The 21,420-nt window shown below is 37.4% G+C and overlaps 1 protein-coding gene across 1 annotated transcript in view; it reads left to right on the forward strand.

The window, feature by feature from the left end:
* Nucleotides 1–21,420, forward strand: part of LOC132383142 (ATP-binding cassette sub-family C member 9-like) — a 113,774-nt gene that overhangs the window by 82,319 nt on the left and 10,035 nt on the right. Inside the window, exons 18-27 of the mRNA XM_059954028.1 lie at nucleotides 3,899–4,055; nucleotides 5,548–5,653; nucleotides 9,686–9,975; nucleotides 10,135–10,249; nucleotides 10,396–10,498; nucleotides 11,074–11,262; nucleotides 15,810–16,005; nucleotides 16,241–16,354; nucleotides 19,197–19,329; nucleotides 21,191–21,406. Coding sequence (XP_059810011.1) covers nucleotides 3,899–4,055; nucleotides 5,548–5,653; nucleotides 9,686–9,975; nucleotides 10,135–10,249; nucleotides 10,396–10,498; nucleotides 11,074–11,262; nucleotides 15,810–16,005; nucleotides 16,241–16,354; nucleotides 19,197–19,329; nucleotides 21,191–21,406 — 1,619 coding nt within the window. The remainder of the gene's footprint in view (nucleotides 1–3,898; nucleotides 4,056–5,547; nucleotides 5,654–9,685; nucleotides 9,976–10,134; nucleotides 10,250–10,395; nucleotides 10,499–11,073; nucleotides 11,263–15,809; nucleotides 16,006–16,240; nucleotides 16,355–19,196; nucleotides 19,330–21,190; nucleotides 21,407–21,420) is intronic.

Consider the following 21,420-nt stretch of genomic DNA (forward strand, 5'->3'; position numbering starts at 1 on the left):
GGAAATTCAAGCAATGCACGCAAAATGCTGGTTGAACGCAGCAGGCCAGGCAGCATCTATAGGGAGAAGCGCTGTCGACGTCTTGGACAGAGACCCTTCAGCAGGACGGGTAGTCCTGACGAAGGGTCTCGGCCCGAAACATCAACAGCGCTTCTCCCTATAGATGCTGCGTGGCCTGCTGCGTTCCACCAGCATTTGTGTGTGTAGCTTGTTTTATAAAGCCTCACTTTGTTTGTGAGCAATGTGAATGACACTGGTCTTGAACATTAAAGCATCTCTCAACTAACAACTTGGCAGATTTGGGGTTGAAGGGCTTGGCCCTGGTAAGGTCATTGCTTTGGTATCCCAGCCATACTTCTCAAAGTAGATTCAAACATTTCAATATCAATGATCACCATTGTGCGTGCAGCGTCAGTTTTGCTCTATGTGATGCTTTGGGCTTCATGCAAATGAAAATATTCAGGATGAAGATTCCCTCGTGAAACTAATAGAGTCCCTACACAGTGCTGCTTTAGCACGTGTTTCAACATTCTGTAAATTTTTATCCTTAATTGCAAACTCTTTATAATTTCCTGACAACACATGTTTAATTAACTTGTTCATAATTCTGAGTTTTCCCATCTCACATTTTGTAAGTAGCAGTGTCGTGGACATTTTCCACTTATAAAAAAAGTTTTCCCTAATGAAGAGAATCTTGGAAGGTCACAGTTTAACTTTAAGTTATTTCCTTGGGATGGACAATGTTTGATCGTAGGGGTATATTACTCTTCACCAATGTTTTTTCATCATTACCATTGCTCTACTTGCATTAATTTTGCTGTATCCACCTTCCTGGAAAGAATGAAGTGGTCCTGTGTCTTTTTGAACAGCTCCCACTGATAAATTACTTTCCCATTAACAGGTATGTTAAGTATGGATAACTTGATGCATCTTGTTGAAATTAGCCTATTTCGCTTTCAGTACTAAATACCAGTTTTGTATTTAACCTTTTCAAACATTAACCCTATCCTATTACGTCACTATCAGATAACCATTCATGCACCATTAATTGAGGCTTGTTTTGGATAGATAGACAGGTAGATAGCTTATTGATCCCAAAGGAAATTAGTGTCACAGTAGCATTGCAAGTACACAGATAAAAAAATATTATAAGTGAAAGAATAAGAAAATAATTTATCACCAACAATCTAACAGGACAGGGTCATCACTTTTTTTTTAGATTAGATTATGAGGACACTCAGTCTTCGTTTATTCTCATTTAGAAATGCATGCATGCATTAAGAAATGATACATTGTTCCTCCAGAGTGATATCACAAAAAAAAACAGGACAAACCAAAGACTCACACTGACAAAAAAACCACATAATTATAACATATAGTTACAGCAGTGCAAAGCAATGCTGTAATTTGATAAAAGCAGACCGTGGGCACGGTTAAAAAAAAGTCTGAAGTCCCGATCGACTCCAATTGTCCCGATATCAGGCAGCAAAAGGGAGAAACTCTCCCTGCCATAAACTTCCAGGCACTGACAACTGGTGCCTCGGAAGCAACCGACCACAGCAGATTCTGAGTCTGTCAGAAAACTTCGAGCCTCCGACCAGCCCCTCCGATACAGCCTCCCGAGCGCCATCCTCTGCTGAGCGCCTTCGACCTCGTCCCAGCTGCAGAAACAAGCAAAGCCGAGGTCTCAGAGGCCTCCTCCTCCGGAGATTCCGGACCGCACAGTAGCAGCGGCAGCGAAGCGGGCATTTCAGAAGTTTCTCCAGATGTTCCTCCACGCTCTCACGTCTGCCTCCAAATCAGGATTGAGCACGGATCCCTACTTTACACGTGACAGATATCCATTCTCCAGAGAGGCCGCGCGCACTGCGTCACGCCGCCATCTTCTCTTTCTCCTTCCCCAGCTATAGGTAGACTCATTATAGAGCCTAATAGCTGAGGGTAAGAATGACCACATATAGTGCTCTTTGGAGCAGTACAGTTATCTTATTAATCATTATCTAAACTAATGTAGCCTGCCTCCTTGTTGCTTCTAAGTATATTCCTGAAAGCTATTCTGAGCATTCAGGGCACATTTCTCAAACTCATTATCTAATTGTAAAATAAAATTCCAAATACTGTATAATTTACAAAGAAAAATGCAAGTGAAAATGAAGAAACTGGTGTAAGGTTTCATTTGAAATCCCTCTGCTGCCTACCCATCTCATTCCTGGAAATTATAGACAACATAGTGATTTCCAGGGGCACTTTGCACCAATATAGATATTTTATATCAGGCATGCAATATCAATCTTTGTGCGACAGTAAAGAAATTTGTGATTCTGAAGCACACCTGATACTGAGCACACCTGCTTTTTATTAGTGCTGTTATTGTTGTAGTGACAATAGAGGTATTCAAAATTGTGAGAGGGATAGATAGGGTAAATGTAAGTTGCGAGGGACTACAGCCAGAGGTCATGGTTAAGGGTGAAAGGTGAAAAGTTTAAGGGGAACATGAGGAGAAACTTCACTCAAAAGGTTGTGAGAGTGTGGAACAAGTTGCTAGCGTAAGTGGAGCATGCAAGCTCGATTTCAACGTTTAAGCGAAGTTTGGATAGGTACATGGATGGTAGGGGTATGAAAGGCTATGGTCCTGGAGCAGGGCGATGGGAGTAGGCAGTTTAAATGGTGAGGCATGGACTAGGTGGATCGAAGGGCCTGTTTCTGTGCTGTACTTCTGTATAACCCTACGGCTGTAACGGAAGAGCAAGCTCGAGTGGCTGCAAGTCCAATTCCATCTCCTAATGTGCATTCAGATATAAATCAAGCAACAGTTTTGAGAAGGAAACACAGTTAATATTTTAGATGAATGGATAAATCTGAGATAAATATGCTTCAAGTTACAGAGAGCAGAAGGCAACATCATTGATAAGGTGGAGGGCAAATTGGATGGTTGTTTGAGATAGTTCCACAGGCTGCACTAACAGTTTGGTAGGTCTTAAATGACAAATGAAGATGCTTTTATTGACGTGGATAAAGTAGTTGCTTAACTTTGTTTGTGTAGTCCTGTTTCACAGCTCTGATCATCCCTTTATATAGCAGGGACATGGAGGATAATGGTGCCTAACAAAAAGGCAACACAATGGAATTGAGTTGAATCCATAAACCCTAAAATGGAAGTCTGTGATTTTTTAGTTTTTAATTCTATAAGAAATTATAGATTGAGTTCCAGTATTAAGTTTTTTATTATAATGTAGTGAAATAGAGCAGAAATATTAAATACTGTATAGGAAATATGGAATTTAACAAAAATATTGGAATTGTTTAGGTTGTCATTAATCACTAGAGAGAATGTACAGGGTAATATACATCTCCTTTAAAACTGGAGATTTAAGTGATAACCAAGCTTTTGTATAAAATTATGAAGAGTATGAACAGGATAGGTAAGTGAACAGAAATGACAAATTATTTTACAAGTTATTGGTATGTGTTTAAAATATCTTGCAGTCAAAGAGAATACTGCTTTATCACTGAATTTGCCATTTATCTTGTGGGCAGTGTGCCTTTATAGCAAATTTAGTCTGAGAATTTATTTTATGGTTAACTAGTCCAAAATCATATGATTGACAACCAACCAATCATCAATCGATCAAAAAATTGCCTTTTGTTCTTTACTGATTCTACTTTGGGGCAATACAATAACAATTTAAAGTGTGGTCAGCGATCAATTACGCATTTTGCTAAAGATTTGCTTTAATTTTATTGTACTTGCCTCACAGACTTTTCTAAATCCTGAAGTAAAATAGTCAGAATTGTTTTATAAACCCTTTGGAATTTTGAATTCAGATGAAAGTTTTGAAGCTTCAATATCTTCATTGTCTTTTCAACAATGAGTTATTCTACCTTTAATTTAAATTAGGTGCCCTATTGTAATATTGGATGACCCCTTATCAGCTTTGGATGCACAAGTAGGAAATCATGTTTTCCACCAAGGGATCATTGGGATTTTAAAGAAAGAAAACAGAACTGCCATTGTTGTAACACACAAACTGGAATACGTTGAGGAAGCAGACTATGTAAGCAAGATATCTTAATTGAGTTTGTGGAGTTTCCCTTTAAGACATTAACATTAATTTAGATAATGTAGCATTCCACCTGTCAAGAATGTGTTTATTAATTCTAAAGGATCAAAGGTTCATTTATTATCAAAGCATACAACTTGAAATTTTTTTCTCTGTGTAGCCATGAAGCCAAGAAAGAAAGGCAGCGCAATTGTCAACTCACAAAATCTCCCCCCCACATAAAAAATGAACGAAAACGTAACCAGTAAATAAATACCCCAAATCCCTCCTCCCAAACAAAAAAAAACAAAATGGAAGAGGCACAACGACTCCCAATCTATTCCACTTTTAAATACCTCCTAAGGAGTTAAAGATCTTAGATGACTCTTTCCCATTAACCCTTCTCAAACCGTTTCACTGCTCTTTAGTTGGGCCTTCAAGTTCCATAGGAGAAGGAATAGACTGTTGAGCCCCTGGATTCTGTCTGTAACCTCAGTTAGATTATTGGTTGTATCTCAACATTAATCCTCTTCTGTGCCTTCTCTCTGAGTACACTTACCTTAGAAAATGTAATTAATCTATTGAATAAAAGAAATCATTCGATCCAACATCCACACCCTCAGTGTAACAAATTACAGATTTCATCCTTTAGTTATTTAATTCAGAAAAGGTCTGGCTGTGTTTTTTTTATTGAATATGCTCCCTTGTTCAGGTTTGCCCCTGTCAAAATAATATTTTGTGTCAAAAATGACTGAGTGTTGCTAGAGATTTAAATATTGAAAGAAAAATTATTGCCTTCATAAGGAGTGATTGAGCCAATAATCATGGATAGCTAAAGGAGAAGCTGGATATGCAGATAAGAGAATCAAATAAAAGGATTCATAGCACATAGCACAGGAACAGGCCTTTGGCCCACAACTTTGTGTCAAACTCACTAAAAAGTAAATCAAAAACACCCAGACAAGAATGCCTCCTACCGACACCATCCCTCCATCTTTCTGTCCATCTAAGATCCATGTGCCTATCCAAATGTCCCTTAAGAGCCTCGACCACTTTACCAGGCATCCACAATTCTAAGTAAAAAACTTAACTCTCACATCCCCCTTGAACCTATGCCCTCTCACCTTCAATGCATGCCTTCTGATATTAGACATTTCAACCCTGGAAAACAGGTACTCTCTGTCCAATGTATCTATGCCTCTCATAATCTCCCCTATGTGACATATTAGAAATAAATGGAAGAGCAAGAGAAAGTTTTAGTGAAGCTTTAGCTTCAGCACGGATCTTTGAGGCACTTGACATGTTTATATATTGGAAAAACCTGTTAGCCCTAATGCGTTTGTTTTGCTGCCTCTCCTCCTTTTAGTGTTTTTGGAAGTGTGCAGTATGTAATCAAAATTATGTTCAACAAAAGTTTTAGTTCGATAAAATGGTGTAAATACAACAAATCAGCAGCAAGAATGAATTCAAATGTTTAATATTCTGAACTGTGAATGGCTTGTTTTAGGTAATTGCTATGCTGGATGGAAAAATTGAAATACAAGGTACCTACCAGGAGATTGCTAAACAAAATCCAGATTTGATAAAAACGTGGAAAAGTCTGACTTTAAAAGGTTTGTCTTATAACACAAAATGCATTTCTGTAATATCTGGTATGTGAATATTTTTAAGATTCACCTTTCTTGTAAAACCCATAGCACCTTTTCACAAACTATCCTCCATCTACGTAACCAAGCACTCCTTATTTCCCAAACAGTATTGGAAAATTTGTTGCCTAGATTACAAAATATTGTAAGTTTGAAAACAAAGCTTGAAACTTATCTTTATATGACAGTCTGTGGAGATCAGGACTTCCGTATCGTGGCAGCACAGCTGGAGCTGTGGTCTAACAGCCTGAAGAGGCAATTCAAGAGCAGGAGCAGGGACCAGCAGCAGAGCCTGGAAAATACCAGCCTCCCCATTGTTCTTGATTGATTCGCACCATCTACCTTTTAGGTGCAGAACGTCTAAATAAGATGGTCATTCATTATAAACTTAAAGTTTGCCACTCCAGAAAACTCCTTTTAGGAATCCGCATCACGCACCAGAACTATCCAAGATGATTATAGAAACAATGGTCTTATGTCTTTTTCCACCAAGGATACTCCAGCTTTGTCACAATGATGATGATAACCTGACTACCAAAAAATATAGCAGGAAAGGTATTTAGAATATTAATTCAAATTCTGCTTCAATTTATTAGGTGTCTGTGTAAGGCATTGTCAATAGTCCTTTCAAGTGCTTCTTAAATTGCAATTTGAAAGCTTTTCAATCAATCCAGCTGTAGTAAGTCTTTCCCTTACTTTTTGGTCACCTATGATATGTTCCCTTGTGGTGACAGCTTAGGCAGTAGAATAGTACTGAGCTTTTCTTGAGGACTCTGTGACCTTATGCAATTCTGGGTCTTGAGAACATATTTCCAGCATTTCGATGACTGTTTCAGTTGGCCATCAGGTGTAAACAAGCGAAGGAGATAATATGGAATCTGAAGTGCTATTGCCCAGGGAAAGTAATTATTATTACCTTGGGAAAGCTGAGATTTATAAATATGAGCTTCAATAATAGTTGTGACAAAGGGCTTTTGGAAGTGGTCTTAGCAATCATGTTAATAGAGCTGATCACTTGGGTCACGGTAGGTAGAATGGTCCAGCTGGAAACTGTTCCCTATCATTGTACACCAGACCAAATATCCCAGTAATATTAAAGCCCTTGCTCTAGCCACAAATTAATCTATATTACCATTTTTTCTCACTCTTGGGTGCCACTGGGAGAAATCAAGTGGTTACTATACTTTAAGTTCCTGTTTTTTAGTACTCCGCACCCATCATCATCCAGGTCATTAAAATTTTGACTGCAGGACCTCAATATGTATTCTCGCTGCTGCTGGTTATAGCATGTACCACAGCTTATGGCTTATGATAATCTAAATAGGCTCTGTAGCCTTCAATGAACCATTAGCCTGGCATGATGAAGTTGCTTCCCACAAGCCATCAAGCTAATCGAAACCTCCACACACTAATCCATCTTACCATGCACTCCACCACCATTACATACGTAGTATTAGAACCATACAACACTACAACGCAGTACAGGCCCTTCAGCCCTCCATGTTGTGCCGACCCATATAATCCTTTAAAACAAAGTACTAAACCCACACTACCCCATAACCCTCTTATTTTTCTTTCATCCATGTGCCTGTCCAGGAGGCTCTTAAATACCCCTAATGTTTTATTCTCCAGCACTGGCAAGTCATTCCAGGCACTTACAACCCTCTGCATAAAAAACTTACCCCTAATGTCTCCCCTAAACTTCCCTTACTTTGTGAACATACAGTCTATGCATGAAATAATTACTTCTACTTTCTCTTTTATAGGGTTGCATTTATAATTTATTGAGTTTTTTTTTTTGTTTCCCTTATTGTGTTCTTTATACTTACTGTGTTTTTCTATTCTATATCAGATCTGGAGTAACAATCATTTCATTCTGCTTTACACTCATGTATGGAAGAATGACAATAAACTATCTTAAAACTTGAATTCATGTATCCTGTTAACTGAGGAAGATCTAGTTATCTATCCTTTTGACCATTCAGATCTGTTTTGTTTCTGCATTTCGAAGTTCAAAAGTTCAAAGTAAACTTATTATCCAGGTAAATATATGTGACCATATGCAACCCTGATTTTCACTTTCTTGCGGTCAGTAAGTCCAAGAAACACAATAGAATCAATGAAAGACCACACCAAACAGGACTGACATAGACTAATGTGCAAAGGACAACAAAATGTGAAAATGCAAAAGAGAAATAATAATAAATAACAATAATAATAAATAAATAAATAAATAAATAAACAATGACTATCGAGAGCATGAGGTGAAGAGACCTTGAAAGTGGGAACATTTCAGTGATAGGACAAGTGAAGTTGAATGAAGCTATCCCCACTGGTTCAGGAGCCAGATAGTTGAGGGCTAATAACTGTTCCTGGTCCTGTGGGTCTTGTATCTTCTTCCTGATGGCAGCAGTGAAAAGAGAACCTGGCCTGGGTGGTGAGTGGGTAGTAGTTAGGTATTCCTTTTGAGCCAATCTCAGACTCCTCTCAGTAAAGTGACATTCCTACATCAGAATAGTAGGTTGATGGTGCAATGCTCCTGGAGTATTCATGTATTGCCTGGATTTTCCTTATCTTTGAAGTGGGAAGGTGAGCAATTCTGATGACCAGTATTCCAGGTATATTAATACCAAGTATTTTATTAGACATCATATGAGGTTATTAAGCCTTTTGCCTTGCCAACCATGTCCTGGATATCGGATTCCTAATATTAATTATTTGTGAGTACTTTACAGGACAGCCATGTTTTGATACGATGCACCAGAGAGCTTGGTGGCGTACTGTAGCAAATGTCTTTGGCCAGTCTGTGAAAGCCAAGTTCAAGGGTTGCCTTTGTTCATGGCATTTTACCTTCAGTTAGCATGCTGTGATGATCATGATATCTGCCACCTGCCAAAAACATGCAGCTAATGAAAAGTGCAGATACCAATAGCAGCACACCTGCATGATAATGAATAGATAGCACGTACTTTGTGTTGCCTACATTAAAATGTCCATATTTTGCTGGGAGAGGATACAATGGTGGACTAACAGGTAGGTCTTTAAGAGAGGAATCAGAAAGGAGCAAGTAAAGAAAGGATTTATGCATTTATGAAAGAGATTGTAGGAGTCAGCAAGACTGGAGAACCTTTCAGAAGAGAAAATTTGAGTTGATTGCATATTTATCTATAAGACCATTAGACATAGGAGCAGAATTAGGTCATTCAGCCCATCGAGTCTGCTGCACCATTCCATCATGGCTGATCCTGGATCCCACACAATCCCATACACCTGCCTTCTCACCATAACCTTTGATGTCCTGACCAATCAGGGAACTATCAATTTTCACTTTAAGTATACCCATGGTCTTGGCCTCCACAGCTGTCTGTGGTAGAGCATTCCACAGATTCACAGATTTACGTAATTTGTTACTCAGCTATAGAGCTGTAGATCAGCTTTTATTATTAATTCATGTACAGGATATGATGTTGCTATCAAGACGAGCATCTTTTGTCCATTCGTGAAAGCCTTTGGTCTGAGGAGCGTGTAAGCTTTTGAGGCCATCATTACAAATTCTATGTTTTAAATCATGGACAGGTATAAGTTCTCTACTTAATATGATGTGGTTCAGAGTCATCTCTGGAACAATGATACTTGACACAACGCAAACTGTTGTTTCCATTAAAAATGAAATCTGGTGGACTATATAAAGGGTCAATCAGCTCGATATTCAACGTGAAGAGTAAGTGACATTCATTTGGGGCGATAGGTGACCGAGGCCATTCACAGGGGAAACAGTGAAGATTTAGAGACTTTATTAAAGGTGAAGAGGGTTTGGAAAAATCAAGACCTGGAGGTAGTGAAACTTCTGCCAGGAGGCAATAAATGGAAATCACATACCTCTCTGTGGGAATTGTGGGTTCCAGGAGATCATGGTGCAGTTCGGAAAAAAATTGCTTATTTTTCTAGTTTGTGATTATGCATGTTTGATTTAAAGGGAGTCAAATTCTATTTTAACAGATGACCATCATGAAGAGAAACAACCTAAAGTTGAAATGGTGACTGAAGTATCAAAAATGGAAAAAAGGCCTGATGATAATCTAAAAGGAAAACTAATGCAAGAGGAGGAAAAAGAAGAAGGGTCTATATCCATAAAAATATACTGGCATTATGCCCAGTCCATTGGTCTATTCTTTTCATTTTTGTTAGTTCTCACAGTGACAGCAAGGCAAAGCTTTCTGGTAGCTATTGATTTCTGGCTTGCTCGGTGGTCATCTGCATTCAGGAACCATTCAGAAACTGAAACTCAGGTCTGTATTCAGTTTGTTTTTTCCTTGCTTCTTTTCCCCAAGATATGTTAATAGCCTAGTTCTAGCAATATATGTTATGTTATGCATTCTTTAATATTTAAATCCATTGGTGAATATGCAATTATTTTTACTTAGCCAACATTGCTTTATTTCTCCCAGTATGAAAATAATACAGAAGGTGACGTTTTCAGTCAGTACCTCCATGGATACATTGGACTGGCTTGTGGAGGAATTTTGTGTGTTTTGTTCAGTTCCTATACCCATGTCATTTCAGGTATGTGTATTCTTGCACGAACAATTGGATCTAATTGAAATATTAAGTGTAATCTAGCTAATAATGTGTTTATTGTCTTTCAGAATAGTTTTTTTACTTTATGTATACACACTCAATGGTTTCCTTATTATTTTGCCATTATGAAGGTGTCCGTGCCTCAAGACATCTCTTCACAAACATGCTGCTCAATGTTACAACCCTCCCATTAAGATTCTTTGAAACAACACCTGTTGGAAGAATTTTAAACAGGTATGAATCATTTAAAAATACAATAATTACATAGTTCACTTCCGGATAATAATCTACTCTTAAAATATTATTGCATAGTATAACAGATTGGAATATTTGGAAGCTGTAATTACAGTGGAAAGCAAGACTGGGTTTCATATGGAATGGTAACCTGGAATGTGTCAGAGCTCCAGATATATATCTGCAAACAACTCGGAGTAATTGTTGTTAAGAAGAAAGTTTACAAAGTGGTCATTCACTTACGTTCAATGCAATTTTTTCACTTCAAAGTAATTTATGCAGAAAGTGAAGATGGCGACATTGTTATTTTAGAGATAAATGCAGTGATCTTAACAACATATTGTTGTGTTTGTTCTGGTGTCTGCCTTCACTGGGATAAAGGCTGGTCAACTGCATAAAAAGAATTGCATTACTTACTTTTAGTGGAGGTTGTAAAGTTCCCTGGTTCTTTTTTTAAAAGAATCTGCTGTAAATACAGTAATATGGTAGAACAAATAAGCTGTATTTAAGGTTACATCTGGCATTATTAAATACACATTTGTGCACCAACTTATTGAGACCTTGTTTACTTCCAGATTCTCATCTGATTTCAAGACCATAGATGATCAGATTCCCATGAGTCTGGAGAAACTCATGGCACACATTATGTGGTGCTTCAGTGCCATTTTGATCAATGTGATCGTGACTCCTGTTTTCCTTCTTCCAATTGTTCCATTACTTGTTCTGTACTATTTTCTTCAAGTGTTTTTTAGAGCTTCTGCCAGGTAATTTTCTTTTAAGTGTTCTACAGATTAAGTGATTGTGAACATGAATTGAATTAACTTTATTACTTACATCCTTCATATACATGAGGAGTAAAAATGTTTACATTATGCCTTCATCTAAATGTGCAGTTTGTAGTAATTTATAATAAATATTATGTACAACAGGACAGTCAACATAACATAGAAATACAGTTGTGTCAACATGAATTAAGCCGTCTGAATGCCTGGTGGAAGAAGCTGTCCGGAAGCCTGTTGGTCCTGGTTTTTATGCTGCGGTACTGTTTCCCGGATGGCAGCAGCTGCAGCTGGGGTGACTCGGGTCCCCAATGATCCTTCCAGTCCTTTTTACATGCCTGTCTTTGCAAATGTCCTGAATCATGGGAAGTTCACATCTACAGATGTGCTGGGCTGTCTGCACCACTCTCTGCAGAGTCCTGCAATTGAAGGATGTACAGTTCCCGTACCAGGCAGTGAAGCAGACAGTCAGGATGCTCTCAATTCTGCACCTATAGAAAGTTCTTAGGATTTGGGGACCCATACCAAACTTCTTCAACCATCTGAGTGAAAGAGGCACTGTTGCATCTTTTTCACGACCCAGCCAGTATGTACAGATCATGTGAGATCCACGGTGATGTTTATGCCAAGGAACTTAAAGCTGTTCACCCTCTCAACCCTAGATCCATTGATGTCAATAGGGGCTAGCTTATCTTCATTCCTCCTGTAGTCCACAACCAGCTCCTTTGTTTTTGCGACATTGAGGAAGAGGTAATTTTCTTGACACCACTGTGTCAGGGTGATGACTTCTCTGTAGGCTGCCTCGTTATTATTTGAGATTAGGCTTAGCTCAACATTTTGATTGAACTTATTAGAAATGCAACCATTTATCCAGGTTCTGAAATAATATTATCTACAGTCTGGTGTCTGTAGAATGTATTCTAATGTTGTAAGCTTTTAGAAATATAAGGGCTATCCTTTGGTCGAAGTTGAACTTATTTTCTAAATGCAGTTTTTAATTGTGAATTCAGATTAGCCATATTATGCACTGCTTTAATCGGCCATAGAATATCAGCACAAATAATATGAAGCAAAGACAGTCCATGTCTAAGAATCAGATAGTTATAAGATTCATATATTGTACAGAACAAATGTTCCTTCAGTTCTGTAGCTCACGCCTGTGAAATTGCAATGAGGATTAGTCATTTTATACCCCTAGGGATTTCAGGAATTTTCTGTAAATAGTGCTGGACTATTTATGTAGCTTGGACTGTAAAATAAAGTCAAGAATATAATAATCCTAACTTGCAGGCAGTTTTAACCACTTTTTGAAATGAAAACACAGAAATGGTGCTTCATCAGTCAAGGCTGGACTGACATTCTACAGGAATAAACAAGTAAAATGAGAAAGAATGAATTATTTAGTTATTTTGTAGTCTGTCATTATCAGGACATAATTTTTTGTGAAATTTGATTATTCCAATTGCATTCTTCTGTACTGAATAGTTGTAAAAGCACTCAAATTGGTACAGAGTTCTGCACAGCCAAAATTGAAATAAGAATGCCTTGGCTGACACTTTGTAATCACATAAATAAAATTTTACTGCTAAGTTTCCAGTAAAAACTTTCTCTTCAACTTTTCTTATTGCATTCTTCAAAGTTCCATCCTTTCCATGACTGAAGGTGACGATCACGAAGGTATAGCTTTTACAGCAGGAGTTCCCAACCTGAGGTCCATGGACCCCTTGGTTAATAAACGAGGTCGGTCCATGGCATAAAAAAAGGTTGGGGACCCCTGCTTTAAGGTAAAAAGTGGATGTTGGAGAATCTCCTTAGCTTTAGATTGAAAGGTCTAATCAGCTTTGTGTCTGAATTCTCACTATGCACACCGATATTTTCCAACCCTTGTATTACATGAGACATTGATAACTTTCATTGAACTTTTCCCTAAACTCTATTGTTTACTTCAAATCGGTTGTATGACCAAGATTACTGTTTGCATATATAATAGTTTCTCATCCCTATCGCTGTGGGCCACTCTCAGTTAATTTAGCCGTGGCTTTTTGTATAGGGGTAGGAAGGTCCTGGATTCAAGTCATTCGAAACTGTTGAGCTCTTCAAGTCAGTACATCAGCACAAGTCTGTGGGAGAGTGACACTTAGAAAAATAATATCATACAGATGAGATTTCCTTCTCAGACGGCCTGACAGAACACAGGACTTCATCTGTACTTACCACTAGATGAACTTCACATGAGCAAATTGATTGTGATGCTTTCCTATACTTAGACAGTGGGTTCACTTCAAAAGTACTTTATTGACTAAAAATCTCCCTATGGAGTCTTGAGCTCATGAGATAAGTTACACAAATCCAACTTTTAGTTCAAGCACAAGGAGTCTGTTAACATTATCTTTGTTCTCCTCTCAATCAAAATTCTGAACCCACCATTTTCCATTTCCTCTTCTCCTGATTGCGCACCAATCTCTCTTCCCTATTTCTGGCTCTAAACAGCCCTTCACTTCACTAAATCCAGAGACTGAGCTTCTGTTTTCAGAGAAAGGGCGGCAACCTGTTTTCTTTTAGCTTCAGTTGCTAAGCAGCTGATGGAGCTTGACTGATCACAAGTTCCTTTTGCATGTCAGTTTACTAGTTGAGATTTAGCTGGTACTTGCTGTTGGTGAATGAGTTGTTTCTGTTGTTTGTTCTGGTGATGGTGGCTAGCCGGCTGCTAATTGTGAATAGGTGACTTGTAATTGCCTTCTGGTAATGGCTAATAAACCTGCTATGGTTTACTGACACTTGTTCCCAGATAAATTGTGTCTAGCTGTCGTTTATAAAGTAGGTAACCTCAAGAGACATGGTGCTGCTGGTTGCTGATTGCTTTCGGCTTTTCTATAGCTCGATCAATGTCTTGGATAAATTCAGAAGCATGGCACCAATATGCACCATTTTGTATACCTGTTTTCAGCTCTCAGAAATATAATTAGCCCCTTTTGGCAGGAATGCATGAACAATACTTGGTTATAATTCCTGAAGTCAGTGTTGTGAAATTTGGTTCCTTCTGGCAACAGTTCCAATCTGCTTTATTATTTTCCTGATGTTCGCCGGTTTTCCTGTTTCAGCTCAAATTGTATGGCCGTTCAATTGAATCTCCCTTTCATAATTTGAAACATTAAATCACTAAAACTTGTGATTTCCCCTTGAAAAAATAGACTAATTCCATAATTGTATCCTAATAGGTACTCTTAAAACTATAATTCTTATACTGTTTGATGACTCGTAATTTCTGCACAGCAGGTTGTATTTATGTAATGGCCTTACATTACTTTTACAAGACTGCGGTCATGATTGGCTTTTTGTTGTCTGTTCTAACAGGAGATTGTTCGATTCTGTTGGAAGCTGTTTCTGTTCATGTATGCACTGCAAAGTATTTCTGTGTGATTTCACACCTTTATTTGGAAGAAATATCCTGTCAGTAACATTCATAAGTTTGCTTAACGTATCAGTATCCCTAGAAGTATGATGGTTAGAGGAGGATTGAAACCTTTTATAGGCACAAAATGCTTCTAATTTGTTGAAATTGGAATGTCTATCAATTGCTAAAAGCGTGCACAAAAATGGTATGATCTTGAATGCCTATATTTTTTCCTTTAGCCAAGTGGGATGTAAAATGCTTGGAAGGGGAGGAATTAAACCCCTTATATGGCACTTTCCGTGTACTGCAATATTTGTACACCATTTTTAAAGTAATGCTACAGTTTCTTGGGAACAAAGACACTCATGACATCTTCATATTTGTTTTTATTTGAGTTCTTTGCAATTGTATCCCTGCATGTTTAATGTAATTAAATCATCCACAAATTCACCCTCAGAACTTGCATTAAGGCTGCAACTGTTGTTAGGCAAACAAATCTCAAGGCTGTATAATTTATACATTCTTTAATAATAAATGCACTTTGAATCTTTGAACTACCATGTTGTTAACATGATAGCAAAATCTCAATTCAGATCCTAATGGACATGTACTACAACAGAAAGCTGACTCTAATAGGTAACCTTTGTCAACAGAATGAGTGTGGGTGATTGTAAGGTGTACTTTGGAGATAGTAAATGTAAATCGTTCTGCTAAATATCTGAAATACAAACAGCAAGTAAAACAGCCTTTATCTGAATATATACATAAAGGTAATAGTAAAACAGATTGTACATTTTGGAATCTGATATTAAAATGGTAACAAGTTCTGTGCTTTTAATTCTGAATAATTTATCTTCAATATTTTTTGATAACCTTTACTTCTTCCCCAAACTTAAGGTCATGAAGTTAGCACTGAGCAAAAGAAAAGAATTTTGTCAAAGTGGCACAGTCATATTTTGGAAAAGATTTATTGAACTTTCCATTCTGTATGACAATTAATTGAAATCTAATATAACTATCACTGTCTTCTGATAACATATAAGACAATTCTGCAGACTGATTTCATCTCTCTTACATGTAACTTGCAATATCAGCAGAATTTGTAAAAGAATATTAATTGTGTTCTTCTTCATTGAAGGGAACTTCAGAGGTTGAGCAGCATCACCAAATCACCTGTGTTTGCACACTTTTCTGAGACACTTGGGGGTCTGACGACTATCAGGGCATATAAACTTCAAGACAAGTTCCTTCAACAAATTCTTGAGAAGATTGATTGTAATACTGTTGCTTTTTTATATCTGAACACTGTGAACAGGTGGCTGGCTATACGACTGGTTAGTTTATAAATTAATTATATATTTAATGACATCTGAGATCTCTTTATTTCTTTCTTAGTGCTTGTGAGAAAATCTATTTGGAGTTATTAATGACGTAGTATTAGAAGACAATCTAAAATTTTAACCTTTAGTTGCCAGATGTTTGATACGTTAATAATGATTAATATCCTTTGTATCTGAATTTTGAAACATACACAAGTCAGTTCAAGTTAATATCAATTCTGTTTTTCAGGATACAATTGGGACAAGTGTTGTGTTTGCTTCAGCAATCTGCTCATTATTGACAGCAACACTGGGTTACCTGCAAGCTGGCCTTGTTGGCCTTGCCATTCTATATGCTTTAAAGGTACAGTAAAATAGCCAAATGCAAATTCATAAGAACTATATTTTCAATGTTAGAGGGGCTGTTAATGCATAAATGCTATGTATGATTCTCCATTTATTTCTGACAGTTATGCTACAAAGTCATTTGACTTTTGGAAAATACCTTGCCATTTAAAAAACAAAACTTCCTACAGACAAGATGAGTCAAACAGAACTCTCTACTTCTCTTTGTCTGTAAGGAATATATTTCAAGGTGCAAAGCAGTGATGCGCTAAGGACCAATAACAAAGATCAGTCAGAAGGATTAATATAACTTAATTGTTTTTCAAAATTCTATAAATTTGTCAATATAAGAGGAACAATTTAACATACTTTCCACACTCATCTTTCAAATGTAATAAGTTCTTGCAGTTAAATCTTGTCCAGGTTTTGCTTGATCTTCCTTACCAAAGCATCCCTTCAGACGCTGAGTTCATTACTTTAGACTTTACTTTGGTACTTGGTAGATTTTTCCTGATAATTTTTTTTTCCCCCCAAGATTGATTCTAAATTTATACTTCACTAATTTAAATTTCTAACCAGTCTTCCATTCTCAAGCTCTTATATCACAGTACTCCTTAAATAATTCATGCATTTCTTAATATATTACTGTATTCATTCAATCTCTCTTCACAATTGTCAGCTCAGATATTTTTTCAAATTGTACATATAAGTTTAATCCATTGAAAGTCAACAAACTGCAGATGTTGAAAGTCTGAAATAAAACAGAAAATGCTAGAAACACACACAGCTGATCAGGCAGCAATTGTGTAAAGAAACCGTTAACATTTCAGGTCAAAAGTGAGAAGATTATAAAACAATTTACCTTTATGTTGCAGAGATAATGGGGCAGACATGGGAAGGATACCTTTGAGAGGGTGTGGCCAACATTTAAGGAGCTGTCCAGTTAATAGATCAACAAGAAAGGTTGGGGGAGAGTAACAAAAGACATTAGATCAGTGAAATACAGATCAAAATTGGTGTTAAAATCTACAGAAAAAGGCAGGAAAACAACAAACTTCAGATACTGGAATCTGAGATAAAAATGCTCGGAAGTTTCCTGGCTCAAAACTTTAAATGGTTTTTCTTTCCACAGATACTGTATGATCGGCAGAGTTCTTCCAGCATTTCCTGCTTTTTTTTCAGAAAAATGCTGAAAATAGTCAAAACATCAGACAGTGCCTGTGTAGAGAAGAAAAAAAAGATTTGATATTATAGATGAATAATCTTGCAGCAGAATTGATCACTTTTGATATAATCAGGCAAAGTGGGGTAGTTGAATTAAGTTATAAAAGGCTGCAATATGCCCGAGCAGAAAATGAGATATTATTCCTCAAACTTATCATGTGCTTTGTTGGAATAGTATAGGAAGCCATAGGCAGATAGGCAGTGTAACAAGGAGAATTAAAGTGACAGGAAGCTCTAGCTTACTCTCCAGCAGGATTCTGCAGACAGTCTGCCAGTCTGTAATTGGTTTCTCCAGGACCTAAGAGACCATATCAAGAACATTGAATGCTGCATGCTATATTGCAAGAAGTAGAAGTGAAATACTGCTTCGTTTGGAAGGCCTATTTGAGTCTCTGAATGGTGGAAAGGGATGAGGGAAAAGATCAGCTTTTTTTTTACCTCATGCAGTTGCATGGGAAGACATGGACAATTGGTAGAGATGGGAAAATGGACCAAGAAGATACAAAGGGAACAGTCTCTTCAGAATGCTGAAAGAGGAAGGGAGGCAGGAAAAGACTGGTGGTAGAGTGTTTCTGAACATGATTAGAATTGTGTAAGGATGATCTATTAAATGCAGAGGCTAGGCAGGTGAAAGGATAATGGGGAATCTTATCCTTGTTCTGGCTAGGAGGAGCAGGATTGAAAATCAAAGAGGAATTAAATGAAATGTCGTTGAGGGCTGTCAGCTATTGTATAGATGAAGCCATGGTTAAGGCAAAAGGAAAACATCTCCAAAACAACTGTGTAAGAAGTCTTTATTAATTTGATGGAATTGAGAAAAATGAATGGAGTCCTTGTAGGAGGCAAGGTAGGAGGAAATGGGGAAATGAAAGCTCTGCCAGCCTCGTTGTAGGATATGGGGAACAGTCCTTGTTTCAGTCCTACAGAACACTCCCTCTACTCTTTATCCAATGTTGTAATGTTTCTTCCTGCACTTGTAGAGAACTTGAACATGTCATCATTTTTTCTGCCACTTTCCAACTTGCTCTTGCTTTCACATCTTCTTCTTCCCTCCATTTTTTGACTTATCTGTTTTCATCTCAAAGTGTAGTTTAGTAATTAATACCTATTACATGCCCACAAACTCCTAGCACTGTACTTCTTACACCATATTTACTGCAAGAATAAATTCCATTCTGTCCCCATTGTTGCTGCTAAGATGGTAGGTCTTTTCATTTGATCTATCCAGCTCTCCTCCACCCTCTCTGCAAGCTAAAACTAGCTTATTTGCTCACTCTCCCATTTCTCATAAATACTCATTGACCTGAAAATGTAAATTATTTTTAATGTTCCCCCTTCTGTAATTGATGCCGGATCTACTGTGTGTTTCCAGTATATTTTGCTTTTAATTTGGGTCTAATACCTGATCTGTGATGAGTTAGCTTTCAAGGTTATCATAACCAGAATAAAGGTTAACAAGAACATGATCTGCCATGTTGCAAATTATATTGAGATTGTAAAACCATTGCAAAGGAGTAAAATAATTGAATATTACTACTTCAAAAGGAAGATAGCAAGCAATGTAAAGAATAAACTGAATTTTTTTTATTAATACTTTCATTGTCTACCTTTATTTACATGGTTCTTATTTTTCTCAGATGTCTTCTTACTTGAATTGGTGTGTCCGGGAATTTGCTGATATGGAAATGCAAATGAATGCAGTAGAAAGAGTCAATCATTACACCACCCTTCCATCTGAACAGGAACATGAAGAATCACAAATTAATACAGGTTCAGACTTTAAGTTATTTAATGCATTAATATCCAGTCTACTGCTGTTTAAGTGATGAACAGTATATGCTTGATTTGAATTCCTTAAAAAGGAATTCTTAAAATTCAAACTTGAGTATGCTGTTCACATTGCCTTATGGCACCTGGTAACAGTCTGCATGCTGAAATTTACAGTGCAATTTGAATTGAAGTAATAGTGTTAGCAGCATGTAACAAAATTAGTCAAATATAATTGCAAAAACACAAAATGCTGGCAGAACTCAGCAGGCCAGACAGCATCTATGGGAGGAGGTAGTGACGACGTTTTGGGCCGAAACCCTTCATCAGGAGTGAAGTAACATGGGATGGTGGAGAGGGGATAAGAAGTGGGGGGAGGGATAAAGTAGAGAGCTAGGAAGTGATAGGCTGGAGGGAAATGGGCTAGGGGGAAGGTGGAGAATTATGGGAAATAAAAGAGAAAGAAAGGTAGGGCTGGGGGGAGATTATAGTGAGGAGGGAAAGAGAAAGAGAACACGACTAAAATAATAGATAGGGATGGGGATAAGGGTGGGGGGCAGGGGTATCAACAGAGGTCTGTGAGTTGGATGTTCATGCCGGCAGGCAGGAGGCTACCTAGGTGGGAGATAAGGTATTGCACCATCGACCTGCGTGTGGCCTCATCTTGACGGTCATCTTATTTCCAGCATCTGCAGATTCACTCATGTGCAAATATAGTTGTACTTTTCCTTGAGTTTGGGATCAGTTGAATTTGGGCTGACATCTAACTTTGGTGCATTATACTTTAATTGTAATTATTCATCTCATTTAAAAAATAACAGCATGTAATCTTAATTGTTCACAAATGCTAATAACGTAAATGGGAATTTGATTACACATAATAGGTTGTACACCCACAAATTTTTACCACTAAACAAATTCCTTTTAGTTAGTTTACCTTCAGAGATTATTTATAGAATAGCAGTCAGGAGCAGAAATGGGTGTTCTCTGATTTCATTTCAATGCCATTTTCATTCAAAAATATTGTTTATGATTTCTAACAATGCTTTTTAACTAAATTCCTTTTATATAGTGCTTCCAAATTACTTCCCAAAGCACTTCAGAGTAGTGGTTTCAAACAAAAAAAAATACACTGAGCCCCATAAGAAAATGTAGAGTGGCTGACTTGAGTCTTGGTCAGAGGAAGTAGCTGTTTAAAAAAGGAAAGAGAGAGAATGACAGAGATGGCTTTGGAGAGAATTTCAGCGCTTAGGGTTCTAGCAGCTGCATGCCCAGCTGCCAGAGATGAGACTGGGAATTCTGGGAATACAATGCCAAGGATCTATCTTTAGCTCTCTCACTTCTCTTCTACATTTTGTCCCATCAGCAATATTATTTGAAAACATGCATCACTTCTTTTTGCAAGTACTTCAGTGACACTTGGCTTTACTTCACCATCATCTCAATGATCCCTTGCCGTCTTTAAATAGTCCTTATTCACCACAAGCACATAATTAAAATTGCATGATTTCCTATATGCATTTTTTAAAGATCATCATAAATTTGGCTATGATTATATACATATTCCAACAATTATTGTTTTTTCATTACTTACATTATCACAGTGACTACAATTCTGAAGTACTTCATTATGTGTAAAGCACATTGGTAATATATTTTGGGCCATCCTAAGGTGACGAAAGGGTGCTGTAGAATTGTAGAAGAGTCCCAATGAAGGGTCTCAGGCCAAAACATTGGCTTTTTATTCCTTTTCATTGATGCTTGGGCCAATTATTTTATATATTTTAATTAACTTTTTTGGAAAAGGAACATTAATTCTTATGCCCAAAATGTTGGATTACTCACCAGATTTTTTTTCATGTAGCTTTTCCTTTAGACTCAAATCTCGCCAACTGGCCTCACTCTGGAGAGATAGAGTTTAATGAGGTCAGTGTACGATATGATAAGAAGCTTGACCCTATCCTGCACAAAATGACATTAAAAATTAACCCTGGAACAAGAGTTGGAATTTGTGGCCGAACTGGAAGTGGAAAGTCAACTTTGACATTAGCTCTCCTGAGAGTTATTGATAACTTTGAAGGTTTGTGTTTTTTG

Source organism: Hypanus sabinus, chromosome 1 (assembly GCF_030144855.1).
Source record: "Hypanus sabinus isolate sHypSab1 chromosome 1, sHypSab1.hap1, whole genome shotgun sequence".
In the NCBI taxonomy this organism is placed as follows: domain Eukaryota; kingdom Metazoa; phylum Chordata; class Chondrichthyes; order Myliobatiformes; family Dasyatidae; genus Hypanus; species Hypanus sabinus.